Genomic DNA, 23731 nt, shown 5'->3' with positions numbered 1-23731 from the left:
GTAAAATCAAACAATTAGTTTTATTTATAAAATATTTTTATATTTCCATATATTTCATTTTTTCTTATTGAAATGTGAGTTTTAATATAAAAATTAAATTCTTAGTTTCATTTATTAAAATATAATATATTTTAATTTTTTATTATAACCATGATTTTATTTTGATTATTTGTTTTACTAAGAAAAACTAATTATATTTAGTTCTCTTCTCTCACGGACACACAACTTATGTTCGTATCACTCTTATTATTTTATCTCTCTTCCTCTTCCTCCTCTATATTATCTATCCTTTTTTTCTCTGCATATATGTTTGTGTTGTTATTGTTCTATACTGTTATTATCTCTATCTATATATCTCTATCCTAGTTTTTGTCCAGTGCTAATGATTAAAAATAGTGTGAGTTCCATTTGATAATCAAGATGAGAATAATACATAGTTGGGTAGTTTTTCCAACTACTTATGGTTCTCTCGTAGCATGCATGGTATACTTGAACATATAATGTGATACTCCAAATGCTTCATCACTTCTTCAAGTTCTATAATTCAAATATTGGTATGGATATCTTTCCTCATAGCACATAATTCAAGTTGTCAATGCAGAAGGTGCAAATTTGTCTAAAGCATATGTATTGATCGTAGTATGATATTAAGTACTTAGTGCCATATTGGGGAATCTGGCCTCTTACTCTTGGGCTTAAATGCCCAAAGATATAATAATATAGCACGAGAACGTAAGCATTTCTAGGACGAGAATTTAACAACAAAATATGAGCAATCCTATCAGACCACAAGTGCATTTCGATGCAAAAATTAATGCATTCACAATGTTAATTTAGATTCTCACTCATTACAACCATTATGTGTTAGGTATGAACTATGATGTATTGCGTCTCTTGTTTTTCATACAATTTAGAATTATGATAGTTATATTAAAAATGTTGTCACAAAATTCTCTACAAACTATATATATATATATATATATATATATATATATATATATATATATATATATATATATATAAAGTAACATATTATAAAAATAAAAAAAATTAGATGATTGAAATAAAATAATGTTATCATAATTTGAAAGATTAAGCTGATTTAATTCTTACCATCAGCTTATTCAAATATAGGAGCTAATAATATTTTTTAGTAGAATTACATATAGTTTCATGGACCACTTCCTTTTAAATGTCCTTAAAATCCTCCTTAGTATAAAATTCATTGCCCGTACAAAATTGCCCGTACAAAATGATAAGCATAATCAAAATAAAAAAAAAAAAAAAAAAAAAAAATCATTAATGTTGTCTAAAATTTAGAACTAATACATCAAACCATTAAAATTATTATCAAAGGATTACTTCGATACAAAAACAAATTACATTTACGAATATCACCCACAACCTTTCGCATCCCCATTCCAGAGCAAGGTGCAATTGCTGGTTAGGCTAAATATTTACGTTGAAGTTAAGTTTTTAAAAAATTATCACTCGATTCTACTGAATTTGATTTAGTTGGTTGTGGTGATGGCGGGACGGCTGAAGAAATCGAGGGAAGTCGGAGTTGATGGTGGTGCTCTTCAACTTCATGGCGCGGCGCGGTCGGGTGATTTGCAGTCATTTCAAACTCTTTATGCCTCCAACCCCACACTGACAATATCATTAATCAACTCTCGCGACACCCACTCTCGGACGCCGTATCTTACTTTTTCCTTCAATCTTTTAAATCATATGCGTTTTTTGTTATTTCTATGCTTATCAGCACTGTCTGCATAATTTACTCGGAATTTGGTGTCTAGGGTTTGTCAAAGTTATTTTACTTATGAAGTCATTCATTGTTATCGAGATATGCTTATCGGGCAAAACTTATTTTGGGCGTTCTCTGGTTTAGACATCTTACATATTTGACATTCGATTTCTGGTGATATTTACTTTGTCATTTTCTGAATTTCAAGCCGTATCTTACTTTTCGTCATATGTTTTCTTCAATCTTCTAGAGCTCAAATGTTCAGTTTTGTTTGCATAATTTACTTGGATTTGGCGTCTCCAGTTTGTTAGTGTTAGTTATACCCCCGAATTTCACAGTTAAATCAGGTTTGCTCACCAGCTAAAACTAAATGTGGGCGTTCTCTGGTGTGGACATGTTATGCTATTGAGACTTGATTATCTGATGAAATTTACATTGGGTATTCTTTTGATTAGTTATGTATTTAGGAGTTAGTTTCGCGAGCAACAAGATACTATGTATCTATTTATTTTAATGGAGTTGCCATGATGCACTTGCTTAATTGCAGTTTGCCCTAATGCTATGCTAGTGCTTGGTAGATTGACCTTTTGAAGATCACTTTTTATTTTTATTTTTATTTATTCCATAAGAAGGTTTGGGGATGTTGTTCTGTGTTATTGCATTAATATCTTTCTAGTTTTTTGTTTATCTGCAGTTTGGCTAACTCCAACCAAGTGTTCAGTGAACTAGAATCTTTTGGGGCAATTCCCTTTTTTTTTGAAAATTTTGGGGCTACTTCTTTATCTTTTGAGTACTCAAGGGATTTATTTGGAATGTTAGTAGCCATAAATTAGTACTCAAGGGATTTATTTTGGCTACTAAGCAATTAATGTAACCAGGGATCGGCATGCACACATCAGCTACCATGCTATAACAGATGGCAGCACAACTACGGTTGCCAAGGCATCCAAGCACTTAGACCACACAAGGGTCCCAATACAATAAAAACCAAGAGCAGCACACCATCGATACAGTCTCAAACACTCTAAAAAGGTTCTCAAACAGGGGTATCATCCATCCCTGATAGGTGCAAACGTCTAAGAACTACTCTGCCTTCGTCATATGTTACTTGGGTTGATTCCTTCAGAATACTCAAGAATGCCACACCTAGGCACCCAAGCAACAAGCTATCACTAGCTCAGTACACTACACACATGCGCCTACACCTCAACATATACCAAGAGATCCCAATGTAAAAACAAGGGCTCTGATACTAGATGTAATGCCCCACCAAGGAACCCTTAAAACAAAGGGGTTAAATATGCACATGACAAATTTTCTTTTGAAACATGGAATAAACATCATGTAACAATGTGCATCACATAACCATAAACATCTGCAAGATATAACATGCAAGAGAAGACACCACGATTGTCACATGATCGTGTATAAGTGGAAGACTAACTTCCAAAGGTTCCAAGCAATTCAATTTCATACTTGGAATAGAGAATACACATTCACGAGACTGTCCTACAATAATTCAAACGCCCACAAATCACAAGAGGCTAAGCTTGCAAAAGCTACGGCTATACAAGAGGAGATTAATCCATCCTCAAATTTCATTTGACATCCATTTTAAGGCCAAAAGAAATGTTCTTAACACGGTTAAGCATACATGTTAATTACTAATTAACCATAATCCTAACCAATACAACAAGCCAAGATCCTCAAATGATCGAACACAAGTAGGAAGTGTCAAGATTTCAATTAAATCACCATAAGAGGTTCATGATGATGATAACATATTGAATCTTGAAATTGACTAAGTCTAAAATGTGGCTGACAAGGCCTGGAAGACATCCAAGAACCCTCAAGAAACCGACTCAATTATAGAAACAAATCACCCAACTCCCAAAATTGATTGGAAAACCAAATTTGGGCCAAATTGGGCAGAGACACTGAAAAACAGGTGGAGACGCCATTTCTCAGTTGGCAGACTTTTGAGACAAAACAAGTCTCAGACCAGTGAATCAGAAATGCTGATTCATAGTGCGAAGACGTCGATCCACACAAATATTGATTTATGAATTCAACTGAAATTTCAAAGGTAAAAGCCGAAACCGTAAGCCAACGCTAACATATGGCTGATAAACATCTAGCTCCACATTGGGGAGTACCAAATTGCTTAGATGGAGGCCGCCATAATCACTCGATTGCACTAATAAGTTACAACATTAATCGCATAAAGAAAACTAAGCTAAAGATCAAAACATCAATGCGTAAACAGGTGCATAAGAATATACCAATGATACAAGAAATGAAGGATATATAGTGAAAACACTCAATGCTCCCAAGTCCCTATAGATGGAGGAAGTTCATCACTTGTACACCGGTCCTCAACAATGATACAGCCCAACGGCACCCTACCATGTGGAACCCTAAAGCCCACCCCATCATGTTTGTGAAGAGAGTAACCCAACCACAAATACAAGGCATACACGCAAGCAAGGAGTGGTGAACACACATGCCCAAACATAGGATGATACAATGCAATGAACAATATGAAATGCAATCATACATGGAGAACACTCAAGATGTGAACCAATGTCCAAATACCACCAAGAAACCACATCATCCCAGTATTCTAGGGTACTACTCAAAGCTATTAAGGCTAAAGTGCATGGACTTAAGGTGGAGTGTCGTTACTTGGCTCAAGTAGCCCAAGTAGCACCGAGTCTTAGGTCAACTTTTGCAGATGGATGGACGTCTATATGTATCTCAGGTCAACGCCCTCGGACAGACTGATACAGACTTGGCTCCAAGAAAACCTTTAGTTGGTGAGGTAGTCACATTAGTCTCCTTTCATTTTTCTTTATTGTATTTTTCTCCCCAATTTAGTTTATTATGTTATTTCTTATTAAGAAACCCCTTCACGTATCTTCTCCCAACCACTTACGGGTTGGGGACCACATAAGAAGCCACTAAACACCAATACCCAAACACTAGGCTCATCTCATTCTACAAGAGGTACAGGCACAATGCAAGGCAAGCCAAATATAAGGTAAGACTCAAAGTCATAAAAACCATAAAGAACATGATAACCATGCAAAACGGCGTGGCCATGGAAAAGCCCAAAAATCAAACATCACAATAACTCATGAAATTAAAACCCATTTTCCCTTAGGCAACCAACAACACATTTATGCAATAAAATCTCATTTCCAGACACTCAGAAATTTGGGCAGCATAACACTTCAAAAACCTCAAATTCTCAAACTGCAAAAACCATAAGTGCTCATAAAATCACAACTGAGTGATAAAATGAAGCAAGATTGTGGGGGAATACTAATTCTCAACCCACTCAACTAATGCAACCAATATCATTCAATTAAACAAAGTAAATAAAAAATGCTGAGATGCCCTACCTCACACAAAGAGGGAAAAACCAAAATGAAGAGTAAAAACTGAAGACTCAATAGACTTGGATGAGATCTTCGGCAAAGCGGAACAATCTCAACACAAGTCCAACGAGCCGCTCCATGCACAAATCCAGCAAGTGGATCAAACCCAACCAGCAAAAGATTAATTTTCTCCAATGCATATTGGAGGGAAATCCCCATTTCTCCAAAACATGAAGTGTGGAAATGAACTCTTTTACACAATATAAAGTCACTTTCTAAAATGGCTTTTAAAATAAGCTGAATAATTAAGTGAACTATTGACTCTACCTTGGAATTATCATGAAATCAAATTTACCAACATGTACCAGAGGGAATGATATATTAGTTACAGATACACTATTCATACAAGGACGATATTGGCTCAAATATGAGAGGCCAGTAAAACTAACTGGTGATTAAAATATTAAATTCCTCAAACACAGAAAAAGCAGCATTTTATTTAGCCTCTTCCATGACAACCACAAAAACTCAAGTGCATAGACACACAATTGGTCTATCACAAAATGCATTATGAAATCCAAATTTACCAACATGTACCAGAGGGAAAATATATTAGTTACTAATACACTGTTCATACAAGGACGATATTGCCTCAAATATGAGGGGCCAGTGAAACTATCTCCTGTGGCACTAGCAGGAATATAGAAACACTCAAATTTTACAACTTAGGTGGAATGTGTCTGATACCTGTTCACTAAAACACTCAAACATCAGTTGTAGCTTCTCACAGTATAAATAGTCATAGCACATAAACATATATGATAGCAGCCAATGAAGGAAAGTGATACATCATGTAGATACTCAAATATGTGACTACAACTTCATTTCTCTTCATACAGTCACATCAGTCATAATCCATAATAATTATCTAAGTATAGCAGTGAACATATCTCATCTAAATTAACATTATATTTCATTAAGCATTTAATTTGAATGTAAAATATTAAATAATCATTTATTGCAAGCATGCATCACTGCAAATCTCCATAAAAATACCCAATAACATATAAAGCACGATATAACAAGAATATTATAATAATCTAATAATCATATATCACTGCGAGTTTCCATAACATCAAGAGGGGATATCCGAAAACACATTGATTGACAATTATTTGGTAGATTCTTAGCTCTATTAAGGTTTTTGACCTTGAATATTGCAAACTAGGATATATTTACCAAATGACAATCAAAGCGTGGGTGTACTTCTTAGTGGGTATGGTTTGTTTTAGGTAAGTTTTCTGATTTTGTAGCGCTATCCAATGCATTACTGTAGGGAAGCCCCCTATTGGTCTTGTAGAGCTAGAAGGGAAGAGGTCTTACACACCTCGTCATTTGGTCCTAAGTTGCCAAACCTGAATATAGGCTTATTTTAATCTTTTCAAGTTTGACACCCCTGGAAATAGGGAGAAAATCAAGCCCAAAGGATTTGAAGTTCACAACTTAGATCACCAACAGAGAGTGCAGTGGCCACTGTTAGATGGAATATCCCTGGTTGTAAACAAAGAAAAATAGACAATAATAACTACAAGTTAACGTGCAGAGAATAGGGTGTCTACTATCTGCCGCTTTTCCTTATTCAAGACATGCACAACAAATTCTGGAAAAAGTTAAAGCAGATGAAAGATCCTACATGATGAACATCTATTTTACCAGAGATTTAGACCATAGGTATCACAGTTGCTTGCTCTTAATACAAATCAAGAGAATCGGAAATTCTACAGGAATAATGTCTATCTCAGGAAATTTAAACAGACTTCTCTTATTTCTAAATTTGAACCTGAACTTTGAACCTTAAGGTGATGACGAAAACTAATGCCTTCAACTGGAGTTGCATGCCTAAACTGCCTACTTGTATTCCCAGCTGGAAATTTCCATTGATGGCATACTTCAAAACCATGCACTATGTATTTTCAGAAATAACAAAAATTCCCTGGCCTGGCTGTAGAAAATATCTCTAACTGCATGAGAATCATGTGATTGCTATGAAGGTCTTGGGTTGACGTTCAATTCCTAGATGGGCTACGTCCTGTGCAGGAGAGGATTACTTGCAGAGCAAAGAAAAATATGAAGATACTCAAAAAATATCCTTTGCTTCCTCTCCTGTGGACTATATCTTCTTTCAGCAAACAGACACAACAAATAACAGCAGTGTAGCTTTCTTTCTGATATGAATGGCCAAAACAGAAAGAAATTTCTAAATATGTTCCTCAGTCTCATCTTGCCGACTTGCCTTGTCATTGGCATAATTCAGAACACTTCAATACCTGGCGACAGGAAAAAACATTCACCACCTATACACTTTAAGTCATAACATAAAAAGTAGCCCTCAGCGATGACTAAAAAGGAACTCATTGCTCAGTTCGTACATCAGACAAATCCTTGTTGTGAACAAAATGCTTAGCCCTACGGGATCAGAAATCAAATGCCATAATTACAACACTTTCGTGTGCGGCTAGGTGAGGAAAATTAGTCTTTCCTTCCCAGGATTGCTGGTCCACTAGCAATCCCAAATTAGGATGCTGCATAATTTTTTAGCCTTCCCAAGTTACATCCTCAACTGGTAGATCCTTTCATTTGATTAGATATTCACCTTTCATTTGATCAGATATTCACGGAAAACTTTATTTCTTAGTTTCCTCTCTCCAATCTGCAACGCCCTCAGGAATTAGCACGAAGAGGAGGAAGTTTTAGAGATGCTTCAACATGTTGCCCCAACACCTTCTGAAGGCATGAAACATGGAAAACATTGTAAATTGTATTGTTCTTTGGAAGTTCCAATTCATAAGCCACTTCATCAATTCTCCCTACTACCTTGCAAGGCCCATAAAAATGTGGCTTAAGTTTTTCTACTCCACTTTTGTTAAAAGAGAATTGTCTGGATGACTGTAGATGTAGGAAAACTAAGTCCCCTTGTTCAAAAGAACTCTCAATTCTGTGCCTATCTGTGTAAATTTTCTATTGGTTTTGTGCATATTACAAATTTTCCTTCAATGCTTTGAAAGTATCTTGATAGGTTTGCATTGTTTCCTTGGCTCATGGAACCTTACTATCACGGAACACCAAATCTACGAATGGCAATGCATCATAATTATATAAAGATCTGAAAGGAGACATGCCAATCAACATGTGATAGGTGTTATTGTACAATACTCACCTTGGTACAACCATCTAATTCAAGCACAATGCTGTCCCGTAATATAGTTCCACAGATATCCCTCAATCCATTTATTCACTACTTTCCGTTTGACCATTGGTTGTAGCTTGTACTTGGAGTCAATTCAATTCTTGCTAATCAAAACATCTCCTGCCAAAACATGCTTAAGAATCTGTTTTGACAATCACTGATGATCATTTTGGGGATTCCATGCAATCTGAACATCTGTTTGAAAAATAATTCTGCTACTTGAACCGTAGAGTAATCTGTGGAAATAGAAAAGAAATGGGCATATTTTGCAGTAGAACTCGGGGACTTATTCCTCCCCCTCCCCCCAAGCCCAAAAACTAAAAAATCCTCAAAAGTACCTGATCCCAAGACGACCCTGCACCGGGTTCTTGGAGTACTCGAGTACTGCCATTCTGCAACCACACCTCTGCTGGGATGGGTACTTAAATCTCTATTTGAATTTTGTTTTTGAATGTTACTAATGGGTATGTACCATGTTGAATGTTCAATTATTCTAGTTCATGTGGTAAATTTGCTATGTTCAAGTAATTCATTTTGGCATAAAATAATGAAACATCATTTTATAACTAGCATTTCAAGTTCTATATGTATAGTATACACCACCCCTTTAACCCCCTGCCGCCAGCCCCTCACTGTTTCCTCTGTTGTCCCAAAATGTAGGCCCTTTGTCCCCTTGTCCTGGAAACTCGTCCTAACGTACCCCGACACCGGTGTTACACTGATATTTTGTCAACCTATCAACAGCTACAAAAATGCAATCCTTTCCTTGGGCATGGGGCCCCTGTGATAAAGTCCATGGATACGCCTTCCCATTTTTGGTCTGGTTTTGGCAATGGCTAGAAGACCTGTAGGAAAAGAGTGCTTGGCCTTATTCAGTTGACAAGATAGGAATTATGTGATGTAGTGCAAAATATCATCTTTCAAAGCCTTCTAAGTAAATCTTTCACATACTTGTTGGAATGTTTTGAAATCCCTGGATGTCTTGCCAAAGGAGTATCATGCATTCATGTCAAAATTTTAGATTTAACATAGACCTGGGTACAAGATAGATTCTGCCCTTGTAATAAATAATATCATTTATTTTAGAATATCTGTTATCCTGCACTCTACCATCAATTATATCAAATGTATTTTTGGTAATTCAGGTAGCAATTGAAATGTCCAATCAGCTGAAATCAGTGAGGGAGTAAAGGGTAGGTCTTTTGCAAAGAGCATTGACAACAATCTTTCTGTTGTTGTTCATGAGATCCTTCCGCTGAGAAAATATTGAAGACTGTTACGATCAGTCCTAACCACAAATTTAGCTCCTACCAAATACTATCTGAATTTATCTAGCATATGCATAATTGCTAGCATCTCTTTGTCATAGGTAGAATACAACCTCTTTACATCCTTCAACTTCCTACTCTCAAATGGAATTGTATGTCTATTTTGTATTAGAACTGCTCCAACTCCCTGACCTGATATATCACACTCTAAGACAAATGGTTGTGTAAAATCCAGCAATGCTAAAACCAGACATGAGCTCATGACTTCCCTGACCTTGTCAAACACTGTTTGTGCTTCCTTGTTAAATTTGTAGCATCTGTCAGATACCTTATGTCTGATTATTGCTCAGAAGGAACATTATATATATATATATATATATGTATGTATGTATGTATGTATGTATATAGAGAGTATCTTAATTGACTTTACCGACTGATTCGATCTGTTTCAATCTCTGTAATAATGCAACGATCATAGTATGATAACAGTCTGTAAATCATGAATATATGATTCCGTTATTCACTGTTATCGTGAGCTACTTCATTATGCTATATCACCGACTGAGATTGGGTATTGTGAAATATCAGATGCCGATCATGATCGGGTTTCTTTGAAGCACATAATCGCTGAATGTGGTTTAGGATAATGAATCATAATCAATGGTTAAGGGTCGTCTCATGTAGAGACATGACCCTATGGGCCCAAAGGGCATGTAGATTCATGTCTCTACATGAGACACAACCATTCAATCCGTATATAAATTGTGTGGCCTGATTGTTTGGAAACACATCAAACAACTCATGTTATTACCTGCGATCAGCATATGTATGTTCACCTTTGATTAAGAAGAAAGCATCAGCATTGTTCATTGAAAGATTTGAATACAAGTAAAATATCAAAATTCATGTTAAGCGATCTATATCCCTGTTGTGATTGATACCAGAATTAGAGCAGTCAGATCTATCATCATCTGGATATAAATTAAAGGATAAAATTCTACCTCTGATCCCATATTCCTTAACATGGTATAAGAGTAAGTTTGGTAGAACAAACATTAAACCGACTGTGACTATTGATTCAGGATTACTGAAATTTTCTTTATTCACCATATCAACCATGGTAAACAATATTCGAGTTGAGGATATACTCGAAGGTGCCTCTAACTTTATTTCATGGAGAATTCAAATCACAGAAATACTTCAAGAACTTGAATTGGAGTCATCTATAGAGGAAAACAAGGAAATACATAAAAATGAATCATAAATGATAACATGGAAAAGACGGAAGAATAAGGCTAAGAAAATCATCATTGATGGAATTAAAGATCATATTCTTCCATCAATAGCAAAACTAACTGCTTATGATGTGTTTAAAACTATTCAAGATACATTTGAGATAAACAATGCAAGCAGATTGATTACATTAAAACAACTCCTAAACATCGAAATGGACAAAGCAGATACAGTCTCATCCTACTTCTCAAAAATCTCTGAATTAAGAGATCAACTCTCTACCATTTGAGATAATGTAGAAGATGTGGAATTAATCTCTAATAGCCCTTAAAGGACTACCAATATCATGGGAGTGATTTATTCAATACAATAGTCTTCCCTCTATTCCCAATTTTGATCAACTAAAAAATGACTGCACTCAATAAGAGTCTTGACTAATCTCAAGAGTTATCATCTCTAACAAGGACGAAGAGATTCAAGCATTACATGCAAAATCAAACAATAAGAAGGGGAAACTCAAGAGGAAGAGAGGAAAGAAAAACTATAAGAAAAGAGATCTATCAAAAGTCTAATGTTATAAATGTGACAAATTTGGAGATACTCACATGTATTGTCCAGAAAGAAAGAAAAATCCTGTCAACATGGCCGAAGTCAAGGAAGCAGAAGATAAATATTCACTATACCACCTTGTCTTATCACGTGAGTTAAACACCAATAAAAACACTTGTATGGTCGATAGTGGAGTCTCTAGACATAACCTGATTTAGAAATAAATTTGAGACTATTGAAGAATATTCGATTGAAGAACTGACAATAGGTGACAACTCTACTTACCTTGTGAAAGGAATTAGGACCTATTCAGTGCAAGTAAGTACTAGAGTTAACTTACACTTAAAAGATGTCCTATTTGTTTCCGAAATCAAGAGAAATCTTATCTCTATATCTGGTCTAGCAAATCAAGGGTATCGGGTTGCCTTTCAAGAAAATAAAGTCCTATGCTCGCCTAGAAATTCAAACATTAAAAATGCAATTTCTATTGGATTTAGAGAAGGTAGCCTATACAAACTTTGTAATTCCACAAATCTAGCCCTAAACCATGAAATTGGGAAGATAAATGAGATTTGGCATAGAAGACTAGGCCATCTAAATTTTTGAGCTTTACCTTCTATAGAGAAAATTGTAAAAGGCTTACCTAACCTTAAACCTGAATATGAAGGAATATGTAAAGGGTGTGCAATAAGAAAGAACCCTAAAACGCCCTTTCATCCTAGTGAACGTAAAATCTAATTGCATTCTTGAACTCATTCATACTGATATATGTGGACCCGTGTCAATACCTTCATTAGGAGGATATTCATACTACATCATCTTTGTGGATGATTATTCTAGGAAAACTTGGATATATTTCCTCAAATTGAAAGAGTCAAATGAGGTTCTATCCAAATTAAAAAAATTTAAAGCCTTAGTTCAAAATCAAACTGGGAAGAAGATCAAAATTCTAAGATATGATAATGGAGGAGAGTATATCTTTGAGAACTTTAAAGAATTCTGTATATTTGTTGGGATTAAGATGGAGTATACTGTACTATATAATACTCAATAGAATGGAGTAGCAGAAAGAAATAAATAGAACTATCATTGAAGCAGCTAAGGCACTGATGCATGATCAAAATATGCATACAATATTCTGGGCTGAAGCATTTAATACTGCTTTATACATTCAAAACAGATGCCCTCATGCAATTCTAGAAAACACAACACCTAAAGAGGTCTTCTCAGGAAACAAACCTGATTTAAGTCATTTACGAATTTTTGGTTGTCCTGTAGATATCCATATTCCTAAGGAGAAAAGAACTAAACTAGAGCCCTCAGGAAAGAAAAGCATATTCATTGGCTATGGTGATTCTTCCAAAGCCTACAGAGTATATGTGCCAAGATCAAGGACAATTGAAATCAATAGAGATGTCAAGTTTGGTGAAGATATTGCGTACAAGACTTCTAAAGATATAGAACCTAATGATGATTCCATTCTTGAGAATGACAAAAGTTCTATGATTGAGAGGGAGAGTGGTACAGAAGATAATGGACCCACTACACCTAATCCTATGCATAACCCAAACCCACTCAATAAGAAAAGGCCCTTATGGGCAAGAAAAGTGTTTGAAGAAAACAATTTGGCCCCTGATGAAATGCTTAGAGAAACCAAGAAAACAAGAAACCATTCATGTTATGTTGCTCACTTAAATGAGTCCACTAATTAGAACCTTCTAATGTTGAAGAAGCTCTAAAATCCCAAGCTTGGAAATATGCCATGATTGAGGAATATCAATCTATATTGAAAAATAATGTTTCGGATATTGTGCCAAGACCCAAAGACAAATCAGTTGTCTCCTCAAGATGGTTATTTAAAATCAATTAGGCCCCTGATAGTAGTATTGAAAAACGCAAAGCCAAATTTGTGGCCAGAGGATTGTCATAGAAGGAAAGAATTGATTATGAAGAAACATTTGCTCTTGTTGCGTGTTACATATTTGTCAAAACCATAATTGCGATAGCTGCATCCAAAGGTTGGAAGGTACATCAGCTGGATGTAAAGACAACATTCTTGAATGGAGTCATTATTGAAGAAGTATTACCTGGAACAACTAGAAGGGTTTGTTATCCATGACAAGAGATCACATGTGTGCAAACTGAAGAAAGCTCTCTATGGCCTTAATCAAGCCCCCTGGACATGGTATGAGAGAATAAATAGATACCTTATCAAACTAGGGCACTCAAGAAATGAAGTAGATCCTAACATATATATCAAGAAATTAGAGGGAGATATGTTAATACTAGTTCTCTATGTTGATGATCTTTTGATAACAGACGAAGACCATCTTATTGTTAACTGTAAGCAAGACCTCATATCTGAATTAGAAATGAAAGATGAGGTCCTCTACACTACTTCATAGGATTAAAGTAAGGCAAAAGGAAGAATACATTTTCCTAAACGAAGGGAAGTATACCACTGACATATTGAACAGATTTGGCATGATGGACTACAAACTATTATCCAACCTATGGAGGCAAATCTTTACAAACTCAAAACTAAGGCACATGAGTTTGAGGCCATTAATCCTACATATTATAGACGGATAATTGGATCCTTAATGTACTTAGTGAGCACCTGCCCTGATATTTGTTATGCTACAAATACACTAAGTTAGTTTATGTGCGAACCTAAGAAGATTCACCTCATGGTAGCAAAGCACATTTTGAGGTACTTGCTAGACACTATTGGACTTGGTCTGAAATATGACAAAGTTGAGTTACAGTTTCATGGATATTTAGATTCTGATTGGGCAGATTTTGTATTGATCGGAAGAGTACCACAGGATGTTGTTTTAGTCTTGGATCTACAATGATATCCTGATTTAGTAAGAAGCAATCCTTTGTCGCTCTAAGCTCCACCAAAGTAGATTAATAGCCGCATCCATGGGAGGTCGAAAAGCATATGGCTAAGGAAATTAATGGTTGGGCTTTTTGGGAAGCCTTTAAAACCTATAGTTATATATTGTGATAATCAAAGTTGTATCAAATTCTCAGTGAATCCAACCTTCCATAATAGATCAAAGCATATAGGGATACCCGTCTACAACATCAGAGATATGGTAGATAGAGGTGTCATCAAGTTGGAATACATCAGCGCTGAAGAGCAGTTTGTTGACATATTCACCCAACCTTTTGCAAAGTTGAAGGTGGAATACTTCAGAGGAAAACTTGGTATGACAAAATTTGAATTGTAGCTCTTGAGGTAAACTCTCAATTTTGTGTAATATATATATATCTATTGTTTTAAAGAGTTACTATTTTCCACATGTGGTTGTTTATGAAAGGTGACGATCTTTCATTTTATGAGATGTTAGGTCTCTATTGTAAGGTGAAGACTTTAACAATAGATTGACTTGTTATCATAGATTTCATTAAATTGTTTTCCCCAAATATGGCGGATAGTATGATCATAGATGGAAAACTCGCAGATTAGTTGGCGAGTTTTTAAAAAAACTCGCCAAGTACTTAAGCTAGGCTAGTAAATCCCAAAAAAACTCGTAGGAGGAAAAACTCGGCTGGGAGGGAAAAACTTGTCGATTACTCAGCAAAAACTCGCAATTTACTAGCCCGCGGCCTGTGACGGCTAAAAAGGGCAGAAAGTGCTTTTTTTCCTTGTTCTTTGTTGTATTTGCATTGTCTAGAGCCTTGAGGTGTGAAGAGAAGAAGGTTTGGAGGCATTTTTAGTTGATTGCAAGTGATTCAAGGTGGATTTGAGTGGATTTTAGAGGATTCTAACTGGTTTTAGAAGACAAATTTCTTTCTAGGTATGTTCATTTTATCATAGTTTGAAAACATTTTATAGTTTTATAACAAATGTTCTTTTGTTTTTGTTGTTGTTTGTAAATGTTTTCAAATCATTTAAAATCATTTTAAGTTTAACTCTATGTTTGAAGTTTGAAGTTTGAATCATTTGAAACCCTAGCTTCTAAGTTCTAACTTTGTTTATTCATTTTTCTATACATTTATGTGTAGGGCAGCAGTCAGCATTAAAAAAATGACAAACACGCAAGAAGAGTGGCCACAAACACCATGCCCATCTGGATATATAGGCACTCGGCCTAAAAATTGAAGAGATAAGGCATGGAGGTGTGCCTATGAAGCTCCAAATGATGTTGGGAAGGTGATATGCATTCCATGTGAGAGAATTATTTCTGGAGGCATAAACCGCCCCAAATACCACCTTGTAGGCATAAAGAAACATGATTCAAATCCTTGTCTCAAGGTAACTGAAGAAGGATTAAGATTCATCAATGCCCTACTTGCAGCTGCTAAAGAGAAAAAATTGAATAGGGAGAGGGAGAAATTAGCTATGAGGGCAGCCATAGCTGAATCTGAAGGAGCTCCTTTTGATATGCAAGAAGAAGAAGAAGCACTTGAGAACATACCGGGATCTTTTCGTGGCCCACAGATCCACAAACAAAATGTCTCTTTTACCGATTCCACTTCCTCTAAACCTAGTTCTTCATCACCATCCGCATCAGGGATAGGGAGTTATTTTGTGCCCAAGAACACACTTGGAGCACAACCATCATTAGAGGGCACTGCATGGTTCAAGGAGGTGCATGAGCAAACTGATATTGTAGCCTTTGATTTTTGGTTTTTCAACAATATCCCGATGAATGTGGCTGATAGTCCCTATTGGGTCAATATGGTGAATGCAATTTCAATATCGGGCAAAGGGTACAAGCTGCCTAATTGCAAGGATATGAGTGGAAGGTTAGTATTTTACTATTTAATAATTGTAAATAATTGTAATTCACTTCAGTTTATTGTTATATTTTAAATGTTAATTGTTATAACTTATTTCCTATTTTTTACTAACACTTTATTACACCTAAATCTTGTAGGTTGCTTGACAAAGTGGTTGGTAGGGCAATACTATTGATAGAAGACCAAAAGAAAGAGGGGAAGAAGTATGGCTGTACCATTTTATCTGATGGGTAGACAGATGGAAGAAGTAGAACCGTTATTAATTTCTTGGTTGCTTGAAAAGATGGTGTGGTGTTTTGGAAATCTGTTGACGCCTCCAACAAAGTGAAAAATGCACACACATTGGCTTTAATGTTGGAGAATGTTGTCATGGAGGTGGGATTAGAGAATGTGGTGCAAATAATCACAGATAATGCAGCGGCACATGTGGCAGCAGGTAAATTTAATTTTTTATGTTCGAATCAATATGAATCATGAATGTAATGCTATGGTATTCAATTTAGATTTGATGTACTTTGTAAATATTAAATATGGAAAGTTTGTGTTTGTAACTAATTATTGATTTTTTGCTAATCTTTTAGGTAGAATCCTCCAAGAGAGGCATCTCGCACTTTTTTGGTCACCTTGTGCAGCACATGTCCTTGACCTTCTTTTGGAGGACATAAAAAAACTTGATTGGGTGAGTCCAGTTGTGGAAGATGCTAGGCGAGTCACCAAATATATCTATAATCACTCATGGGTTCTCAGTTTGATGAGAAAGGCCACTAAAGGCAAAGATTTGATGAGACTTGCTATGACAAGGTTTGCAACGGTCTTCTTGACGTTGCAAAGTATTCTTGACCACATATTCGCTTTGAAACAAATGTTTGTGTGTGCTGATTGGGTTGCTTCACCTTATTCAAAGAAGCCCGAAGGAGAGGCTTTGGCACATATAGTCTTTGATGATAGTTTTTTTGCAAAGGCTAAGGAGATTGTGGAGGTAACTTCAACTTCAAGAATCAAAACATTATATTTTTTAGTTTATTCAAGTTTCATTATTATTTCATAACTTACTATGTTATTAACTAATTTGTATTTTTCAATTTCAAGTGTAGATCTCTCTGCTCCTGGTTCTAGTCTTGCGCATATGTGATGGGCAGCAATCCCTAATGGGAGGTCTTTATGAGGCCATGGATAGGGTGAAAGAGGCTGTTAGAAGTTACTATCATGGGGACAGTCTCAGCTTTGACCCCATTTGGGAAATAATTGATAGGAGGTGGAACAATATGCTCCACCAACCCATTCATGCAGTAGGCTACTTCCTCAACCCCAAATTCAGGTACTATGATTGTCCTTGAAGTTGGGGTTTTCACTAAGACTTTATATTACTTTACTTTTTAAGGTTGTGTAGTAAGACTTGATATCATTTTCTATTTGTTTTAGGGCTGATGATTCCTACTCAGATCCTAATGGAGAGGTCATGGAAGGTCTCTCTAAATGCATTGAGAAAATGATATCTAGTGAAGTGGAGAGAGACCTTATTGTGACCGAACAACAAATTTATGTGGAATCGAGGGGTCCTTTGTTCTCTTCTATGCTAGCAAAGAGAGCAAGATTTACTCAAGCACCAAGTGAAGCGTCAAACTTTAAAACTTTTGCTAATTGATAAGTTGTGCTTTTGATTATTATTTTTATTGCTTTATAACTTTTTATATTTTGTTTTGCAGATTCTTGGTAGGCAAGTTGGGGTGGCAATACCCCCAATTTAAAGAAATTTGCTCTCAGAGTCCTATCCCAACCATGTAGCTCATCCCATTGTGAGTGCAATTGGAGCTTATTTGAGTCCATCCATAAAAATAAAAGAAACAAAATGACTAAAAACTGGCTTAATGACCTTGTTTATGTGCACTATAATCTTAAGTTGCGCATAAAAAAGGCACAGATCTCAGAACTACTTGGTCCACTTGATCTAGACAAGATAGATCCTTATTCTGATTGGACAACACAGGAGCTAGGTCCATTGTTTACACTAGATGAGATCGCTGATTTGGAGAGGCAGGCCATGGAGGGGGATGCTGAAACTGATTTTCAGTTCACAATGGATGACATTGAGGATGAGGACAAGGAGGATGATGATTCAGGCTCAGAGGATGAGGCATTACCATTAGGAGGAGATGCATCCTCTTCCAGGACGTCGAGCTAGTTGAGCGAGGGGCACATCCACAGAGTTCACAGTCATGCAGCTCACGCCCTATCCCAGTGCGAGGCACTGCTTCTAGGACTAGACCCCCTCGCTTTCCTGCTAGTGCAAGTGGAAATAGGAAGATGTGATTGTATTGATCATTGATGTATTTAGACTTTTAGTATTTACTTCTTGTTTGACAGATTGAAACTATTTACTGTTTTGCTTCTTGCCATGAGCATTCCGCATGAGAATGCAATTTTGTATGCACTATGCATTTATATATATCTAAACTATGCTTGTTTTTTTTGTGTTGTCTTTAATTAACTTATTAGATGCATCTTCTCATTAAATTTTGCAAAATAAATGTATTTTTAATTAAATTTCAGTGGTTTTTTAGGTTCCTGAGTTTTTCTCGAGTTTTTTTTATAAAATCGCCAAGTTTTTCTTGATTAAACTTTTGGGGGGCTTGGCGAGTTTTCCAACCATGAGTATGATAACAAAAATATCATGATTAGTCATTGCAAATTAACATTTGTAAGTTTTTGCAAATAATGATTGTGACTCCATGATAAAACCCAGGACCACATCCAGATGCTGCAAATGATCATTCTGTGTTTTGCTAATTTTTTAAAAATTAATATGTCATCAAAGAAAACCAGATCAAATTTCCACAATTGGTAACGAAATGTGTAGTTCATAAATGATTGAAATGTTGCCAATGCATTCATGAGTCTGAATGGCATGACAAGGAACTCAAATGCTTGTAGTGACAACGAAAAGTAGTCTTGTGTATGACTTCGTCACAGCCACTAATCTGGTGATAGCTTGAGCAAAGATCTATTTAAAAAAAATATGGTCCCATGTAGCTCATCGATCCTAGGAATGGGGCATCAATTTTTAATGTTCTTTTCTATTCAGAACCTTGTAATCTCATGCGCAGCATACCATCCTTTTTTTGACCACTATTACAAAAGAAGCAAAAGGGCAGGAACTAGGATGATTTTGTCCCATCTTTTGAAGTTCTTTAATTGTTTTTTCAATTTCCTCCTTAAAGGGTGTTAGAGCCCTATAATTTATGCACATGCATAGCATACCATCCTTTTTGACCAATACTAGAGAAGAAGCGAAAGGGCTAGAACTAGGACGTATGCATCCCTCTTCAAAAGCTCTTAAGTCGTGTTTTCAATTGATGTAGGTGTTTGTAGGGTGTAGTGATAACTTGTTTTGCATCCTCTTAATGTTCAATGACATATTCAAGCCCACAATCCAGTGGACGTTCAGGAGGGATATATCCAAACACGGTACTGTGCTTATGTAGCAATATCTCAATGTCAGATGGATACTGTGTCTCACTGCTGGAAGAAAATATGCTGGATACAAAAAACTGAGTTGCCCACTCCATGTCATCATGCCTGAGTGTTTAGTCCATCCTTCTTGCTGAAACCACACATGGACCCCCATCTGACATAGCTTTGAGCACTGTCTTCTTACAATGAGCCATGAATTCAAGCTGCATTTGGTTAAACCGTTAAAGTCTTGAACATACCATCCAAGGGACTCCAACCTTTGAACTCCTAATACAACACCAAAATTTCTGAGACCTACCACATAGAAATCATCAGTCAATGTATACTTTCCTAACTGGATGCTAAGTTGGGACATCACCCTATTACATTGCATATGAAATCCATCTGCAACAGTGACACTAAAACCAGGAAATTCCTTAGTTTGTAGCCTACGTTTCAAAAATAGGATACTACTGAAATATCCCTGGCTGTAAGCAAATAAAATAGACAATAATAACTACAATTCAATGTGCATAGAATAGGGTGTTCATCTATCTTCTGCTTTTCCTTATTCAAGGCATACACAACAAATTTTGGAAAAAGTTTAAACAGATGAAAGAACCTACACGAAGAACATCTACTTTTACCAGAAATTTAGACCATATCTATCACAATTGCTTACTCTAATACAAATTAAGAGAATCAGAAAATTCTACAGGGATAATGTCTATCTCAGGAAAATTAGACATACTTATCTTATTACTAACGTTGAACCTGGAGGTGAGGGTGAAAATTGATGCCTTCAACTGGGGTTGCATGCCTAAACTGCCTACTTGTATTCCCAGCTGGAAATGTCCATTGATGAAATACTTCAAATCCATGTGTTATGTGCTTTCAAAAATAACAAAAAATTCCCAGGCTTGGCTGTAGAAAATTTGTGTAACTGCATCAGAATGATGTGATTGCTATGAAGGTCTCCGATTGGTGTCCAATTCAGAGGCAGGGGCTACATCCTGTGCATGAGAGAACTACTTGCAGAGCAAAGAAAAATATGAAGATAGTCAAAAGACAGCCTTCTAATTCTCTCCTGTAGACTACATCTTTCAGAAAATGGAAACAGAGAAAAAACAGCAGCGTAGCTTTCCTTCTCATGTGGATGGCCAAAACAGAAAGAAGTTTCTAAATCTGTTCCTCAGTCTCATCTTGCTGACTGGCCTTGTCATTGACATGATCCAGAACATCTCAATACCTGGCGATAGGAAAAAACACTCCACCACATATACACTTTAAGTCATAACTTAAAAAGTGGCCCTCAGTGATGATTAAAAAATAGGAACTCAACGCTCAGCTAGAATATCAAACAAATCCCTGTTGTGAACAAAATGGTTAGGCCCGCGGGATCAGAAAATCAAAGGCGAGCATTACAACACTTTTGCATGCGGCTTGGTGAAGAATATTACATTAGACCTTTTGTCATAGTGAATACAAAAGGCTATCTTGCATTCCATGACTTAGTGAATTTATTAGATACTTTGTAACCATTGTTACACTCGAGGAAAGAAGTAAACCCTCTTCCCCTCTGCAGAATTTGGTGAATGGTGGCTTTTCTATTTGGTTCAACACATGAAGGTTAAGTTTAAAGCTGTTCTCCATCTGTCCAAATGATGATGGATCTTGGGAGATTTTTAGGCTTTGGGGATTCAGGGTCCACAACTCAGATCATTAATACAGGGTTAAATGGCCAATGCTGTACCTTCTTTTGTCACATTGAAACCTATCCCTCACACAAAATACCTTTCTTTCTTTCCATGAGTTAGTGATTTCATTGGATATCACAGGATTGTAACCATTGATATGCTTATGAAAAATGTTAACCCTTCTTCCAAATCTGCCAAATGGTAGCTTTGTTATTTGCTTCCTAGCAGGAAGCTTCATTTCAAAGCTGTTTTCCTCACACTCTGTTTCTTCACATGATAATGTCATTGTCTTGATGGAGGTAATCCCAAAAACTGAGCCCTGCCAGAGTGGAATGAAAATTTCTCTAGAAGTCTGTTGAGAAATCAATCTCATTTTAGTCAAGGAATAGAGATTATGGCATAGCAAAGTGTCTGACCTGGGGTAACAAAAGATGGGCCAAGTACCTGCAAGCGAAAGTAAATTTGGCCATCACGGTGGATATCTCCAAGTATGAAGACAGCTCTTTCCCCATGAGTGAAATAATTACATTCTTCCAAAGTTTAGTCATGAGATGGTGCCTTCATAATAGTATACCTTGTGAAACTTTAATTAGGGTGGGTGAACTCAATTTTATAAAATATTTCAATGGAATTGAAACTTCTTCTGGTGCTCTACATGTCCATTATTTCTTTTGGTAGATGAGTCATCAACTATTTGCTCTTGAATTTTATGATTTATCTTCCTTAATATTGTCAAGCCTACATTTGGCAGCTTGGTCAGGTCAGACAAATATAGTACAATTCCTGTGTGAACACAAAGCTGATGTTAAAGCAGCTGCAGTTGATGACATGGCAGCCATTCATTTTGCTTCACAGAAAGGGCATCTGGAAATTGTTCGTATTCTTTTGAGATCAGGAGCTTCTGTAAATGCTTCCACACGCAAGGGCATGACATCACTTCATTATGCTGTGCAGGGAAGTCATTTAGAACTTGTGAAGTTATTGATACAAAAGGGCGCTAATGTGAATGCAGAGACCAAGGCTAGAAAGAAACCTATAGATCTTGCCAAAGATGATCAAGTTCGTATAGTTTTGACAACATCTGTAGAATTGTTAAAAGATGACAGAGGATCACAAATTACGAAGTCACATGGAGCTTCTGCAAGTAATGATACTGGAGGCGAGCAAAAGAATTCCTTAACAGGAGAAATGTCAGGTGTTGCAAAGGAGGCTGGTGACATTGAGAAAGGTGGCCACAGAGAAAGAGAAGAAGAAGAAACCAAAGAGCTTATTGGACCTCAGCCTAAAAAGGCGAAAGTTTCTCTAAGTCATCTGGTTGACGATGAAACTCTGCTAGAAGATGGCTAAATATATCACGGCAGTTGCATAAAACACTGATCTGTCAGGTAAACATATATTTGGTTTGGTGCACATATACAGGGTATAGCACCATTGGGTTAGCTGTAATGTAATAAGTATTGAATATTGATTCCGAGGTAAAATCTACTTTGGTTGTTACTTTATATGTGACTATTGAACTTTGCTTTTAGAATGCTTCAAAAATTTCCTGGCATTGTTTTATCTGAGAACATTTTTTGCTTGGTATTTTTCTGATATTGTTCTCATATCTTGCTTTACCATAATTTTTATAAAGCACATGGAAGTCTCTTTTAAGACTAGTATTTCTCTGGATAATTTTCCGTTAGCATCTTTGTACTATATTATGTGCTGTGTTAATTTAACATAACATTTCATCAGATCTATTAGATTTCCACAATCCATGTAATTGAGATTTTGATTTCTGGATTTGATTGTGTAGAGTTTTTTTATCATCAACTTTTCGGATCATACTACATGATCCATCATCAGGATGCAAGAGAACAAGAAGAACAAAAGATGTTTAGTCTAGTCTTTAATGTTTTCTTATATTTGAACTATGAGACATAAAAATGGCTTTGGAGGTTTGCCCTTAAAAGACATTGTTTTCAAATGCACATTCTAAAGTTCTTTTTTCTTTCAAAATAGGCAATTGCACAAACAAAACTGTAGCAGAGGAATGATCCTCAAATCAGAACCAATAGCTATTTTAGTTATTACCAGTTTGACAAAAAAAGCCTATAATAATTAATTAATGATTTAATCTCATATTTATGGCTTCTGAATTACTCATTGAAGACTTCATCCAGAGAATATAACATACTAGGTATCCAAGTGTCAATGTGAAACAAAATGTCCCCTATTCACTGTCTAGCAAAGGCACACAATGTAACATATCTGCACTGATTGAAATATGTCCCAAATGACATACTAATGCATATGTGGATCACTAACATACCAGATATCCAAACATCCACATGAAACGAGATCTCCCCCATTGATCTATTTAATGAGGTTATGCAATTTAGCCGTATCACACTGATCCAAAT

At 36.1% G+C, this 23731-nt stretch overlaps 2 protein-coding genes across 3 annotated transcripts; both read left to right on the top strand.

Moving 5' to 3' along the window:
- Positions 1-1331: 1331 nt before the first annotated feature.
- LOC149557058 (uncharacterized) lies at positions 1332-22886 on the top strand. 2 transcript variants are annotated; one of them, XM_089831733.1, is made up of 3 exons: positions 1332-1443; positions 1516-1697; positions 22064-22886. In XM_089831733.1, the coding sequence occupies exons 2-3, from the start codon at positions 1528-1530 to the stop codon at positions 22671-22673; spliced, it is 780 nt and encodes a 259-aa protein (XP_089687859.1). In that variant the 5' UTR covers positions 1332-1443; positions 1516-1527; the 3' UTR covers positions 22674-22886. The 2 variants fall into 2 exon arrangements, with proteins under 2 accessions (XP_089687859.1, XP_089687858.1); XM_089831732.1 differs by having other exon boundaries at positions 1334-1431.
- Positions 10318-18649, top strand: LOC149557059 (uncharacterized). Its single transcript, XM_089831730.1, has 5 exons — positions 10318-16615; positions 16761-17158; positions 17274-17497; positions 17602-17789; positions 17886-18649. The coding sequence occupies exons 1-5, from the start codon at positions 16531-16533 to the stop codon at positions 17894-17896; spliced, it is 906 nt and encodes a 301-aa protein (XP_089687856.1). The 5' UTR covers positions 10318-16530; the 3' UTR covers positions 17897-18649.
- Positions 22887-23731: the final 845 nt, after the last annotated feature.

This window comes from Cupressus sempervirens, chromosome 5 (genome assembly GCF_028749045.1).
Source record: "Cupressus sempervirens isolate cs-2001-9-10 chromosome 5, ASM2874904v1, whole genome shotgun sequence".
Taxonomy (NCBI): domain Eukaryota; kingdom Viridiplantae; phylum Streptophyta; class Pinopsida; order Cupressales; family Cupressaceae; genus Cupressus; species Cupressus sempervirens.
The sequence above is the reverse complement of the archived record's forward strand: the minus strand, read 5'-3'. Positions and strand labels throughout refer to the sequence as shown.

What these genes read in the sequence shown, in the direction of transcription:
- LOC149557058 (XM_089831733.1), top strand. Translation starts at nt 1,528, where the DNA reads ATGGCGGGACGGCTGAAGAAATCGAGGGAAGTCGGAGTTGATGGTGGT. An exon ending in GACACCCACTCTCGGACGCC is followed by an intron (nt 1,698 to 22,063) that starts GTATCTTACTTT and finishes AATATTGTCAAG; the next exon opens with CCTACATTTGGCAGCTTGGT.
- LOC149557059 (XM_089831730.1), top strand. Translation starts at nt 16,531, where the DNA reads ATGTTGGAGAATGTTGTCATGGAGGTGGGATTAGAGAATGTGGTGCAA. An exon ending in AGCGGCACATGTGGCAGCAG is followed by an intron (nt 16,616 to 16,760) that starts GTAAATTTAATT and finishes CTAATCTTTTAG; the next exon opens with GTAGAATCCTCCAAGAGAGG. An exon ending in TTCCTCAACCCCAAATTCAG is followed by an intron (nt 17,498 to 17,601) that starts GTACTATGATTG and finishes TATTTGTTTTAG; the next exon opens with GGCTGATGATTCCTACTCAG.